The 3,239-nt window shown below is 37.3% G+C and overlaps 1 protein-coding gene across 1 annotated transcript; it reads right to left on the bottom strand.

The window, feature by feature from the left end:
- Positions 1 to 476: 476 nt before the first annotated feature.
- LOC7465086 (tropinone reductase homolog At5g06060) lies at positions 477 to 2,969 on the bottom strand. Its single transcript, XM_002299812.4, has 5 exons — positions 2,599 to 2,969; positions 2,299 to 2,512; positions 1,377 to 1,593; positions 1,187 to 1,293; positions 477 to 989 (listed from the first exon to the last, which is right to left on the bottom strand). The coding sequence occupies exons 1-5, from the start codon at positions 2,889 to 2,891 to the stop codon at positions 801 to 803; spliced, it is 1,020 nt and encodes a 339-aa protein (XP_002299848.3). The 5' UTR covers positions 2,892 to 2,969; the 3' UTR covers positions 477 to 800.
- Positions 2,970 to 3,239: the final 270 nt, after the last annotated feature.

Below are 3,239 nucleotides of genomic sequence, written 5' to 3'. Positions count from 1 at the left end.
GATTATAAAAATTATGATAAATAGATAACTAGTTCATAAATTATGAAAAGTTTAATACATGACATTTAAGAAAGAGAAACTGTGGCAAAAAATAATCTGAAAGCATAAATGGACATGGATAACGTGGATAAGGGTAGTTATGTAATGCTATATATATAATCTTATTGCGTATGAAACACGGGGTGTCACAAGTAGCCGTGAGAGTTGGCAATTCGTGAGCTGTGTGGTCCTCGGTTGGTTTCAGTCAGCCATTACTGCATTGTTTATCTAGAAGCAGAAGTTTGGCAGATGAGTCCCATCAGCACAGAAATGGAAAAGATACTCTAGAAATAAGAAAAACAGATATTTTTAAGCATTGATGTCACAGCGAGTAATTCCCTATCCATATTAATGAGTATGACGAAAAAACTTTGATGATCAATACCCTATCATATTAATGAGCATGAAGGAAAAAAAAACTAATGATCCATATAAAATGAATGAATGCTAATCTTCTGTTATTACAAAAATATTAGAAATTAATCTTTAACGTATTAGAAATTATCCGTAAACTGCAAGGTATCCTCAATGGTATAACCGAAAAGCCCATAAAGCACTATTTAGCTGATCAATCGAGCCCTTCAAGTTCAAGGAGGGATACATGAGGTAGCATGACTAAGAAATGTTCAAGAAGATGAGGAACATAGCTAATGAACATGAGAAGGGCGGAGAAATCTCCTTTTGCTGACAAGTCTCCGCAGGAGCTACCCAAAACAAACAAGCTCACCGTCTCGAAAAAGTAAAAGGTGAATTGGGCACCTCTAACCATGACTTGGGAAGAAACCATTCACCGACATCCCTCCATCAATGCAAATAATCTGACCAGTAATGTAAGATGATGCAGGTAAACAAAGGAATGCCACCAGAGCTGAAACCTCTGTAGCTTCTCCAAGACGCCGAAGAGGAGTTCTATCATATACTTCTTCTAAATAACTTTTGTTGCTGAGGACCTAGAGTGAAGACAACAGAATACATATAAAGAATCATTATTCAGAACAAATTCTGTATAACTAAGTCCACTCCACGGCTACACAGTACATGGCAGGTTACACGCGCACATGCTATAGTGAGAGGAAAGCAGCACCAAATACTAAATAAATAAAGGGAAAGGAAGGAAAAAAACATAAATAACAGAAAAGAGAACTACTTGTTCCACCATTGAGGTTTTGATGTACCAAGGTGCCACAGCATTACTTCTTATGTTGTCTTTTGCCCATTCGCAAGCCAAATTTTTTGTTAGTTGATTGATTGCTCCTGGGACAAACATTACGCATCCAGTCATAAACACTTACAATCAACAATCATAAAGCAAGATTCATGTCATATGGGTTAATCACCTTTAGTCACTCCATGCACAGACATTGATTTCAGTGAGACAAAGCCAGAGACAGAGGATGTGAATACAACACTTCCCTCTCCTGATGCCTTTAAAAGTGGATAAGCAAGTTGGGAAATATGAAAAGCAGATTCAAAATTGGTTGCCATGAGAGTAGAAAACTCTTCCGGTGTAAACTCTACCATTGGTTTTCGAATGTTTGTCCCAACATTATTAACCTACAAATTCAAAATAACAGGTAACGCCCTTTGCTTTGAGAATATGAAATTCGAGGAAAACAATTTCAGTCGTTAAGAGAGTATTTAATTATCTCTCCCACTTATTTGTTGAGGCGAAACTGATCCAATTGATTTTGTCAAGTTATGATGAAAGCAGTCAATAAATGTAACTTTTGTGCATATATGGCGCGGTTGATCTCATCATTCATCACCGCGAGGTAGCAATGCTAGAATACACTAGGCTATAATCACTACAACCAATTGATTCAATTCAAGATATCTTAAAATGAAATTATTTTTTAAAAGTAATTTTGTTCAACTTCCAAGCATTGTAGTAACTAAACCACTTAGCATATGAAAGACCATTACTGAGTTGTGGTCTGCCCGGACCAGGATGCTAGAAATGTTCTCTTACTCTTCAGCATTTCTTTGTCTAGTATCAATTTCTTCATTAAAAGTAGCAGCTCTCAAGACATAAAGATTTTACACTTGCACTTAACTCTAACTCGCTTCCCTTAGTGACATTACTGAAATAACATTACCCCTAACAATGATTTTTCATTCCCAAATGAAAATTCAAAATGTACAAAACTAGAGCTACAGAAAACACTTCCCTTTCACTGATAAAAGACTAGTAGTACTCGCACAAAATTACATGTATAACATTCCATGTAAGAAAAACGAGGAAATGATGAACGAGCTTACTAGGATATTGAGCTTGCCATCAAAATTTGAAGAAACAGTCTCCATAAGCTCCTGCCTTTGAGCTCCAACAGAGACATCACAGACTGACCCACTAATCATCCCACCAGAACATACATCATTCCAATCCTCTAAGCACTTATCAAGCTCACTTCCATTCCTACAACACGTGTGCACTCTTGCTCCAAAACCCACCAATTCCTCCACAATTGCTCGCCTAAGAAAAAAAAAAAAAAAACAATCGTATCCAAATTCACGTTATAGTTTTTTTAAAAATAAAATCAAATGTAGATGGATAAGTACCCAATTCCGCGAGTTCCGCCGGTGACAAGAGCTGTTTTTCCGTGAAGGGTCCATCTGTTTTGTCTTGTGCTGCTGCTGCTGCAGCTTGTATTGTCTAACATGTTTTGGGGCGAAGTGAATCTTTTCGTAGAATAAAGTGGAGACTTGTTAGAGATATTTGTATGGGCAGCCCTTGATTTTTGGGGCTTGAAAGAAAGGGTTGAATGGGGAGCGGCGTAGGTTTTTAAAGAGAAAGGAGAAGAAAAGGAGGGGGAGGAGACTAACAGTGGAGTTGATTTCAGTGTGCGAGACATTGCATTGCTTTTGAGTTTTGATGCCAGTTAAACAAGAACACCCTTTTTATTACTTCTGTAACTTGCAAGCGAAAGGAGACCAATTGGCCTTTGGACCGGTAAGGGGTTACCAAAGTTACCCTATAATGTAAGGGTTTTATTTTAGTTAAATCATTTTGGAATTTAGTTGATGTTGTTTTTTTATTTAAAAATGTATTTGTGATATTTCATCTCGGAAACAGTGTTTAAAGTCAGGATTTTATTAGTGGTGCTGGTCGCTGACCTGTTATATGTATTTTATGACGTTAGATTTACAAGTGGGCTCGCGTCACCATGAACAAAACCGTGAGGGCAGTAAGGTCCAAATCA

Source organism: Populus trichocarpa, chromosome 1 (genome assembly GCF_000002775.5).
Source record: "Populus trichocarpa isolate Nisqually-1 chromosome 1, P.trichocarpa_v4.1, whole genome shotgun sequence".
In the NCBI taxonomy this organism is placed as follows: Eukaryota; Viridiplantae; Streptophyta; class Magnoliopsida; order Malpighiales; family Salicaceae; genus Populus; species Populus trichocarpa.
This window is presented reverse-complemented; position numbering and strand designations above follow the sequence as displayed.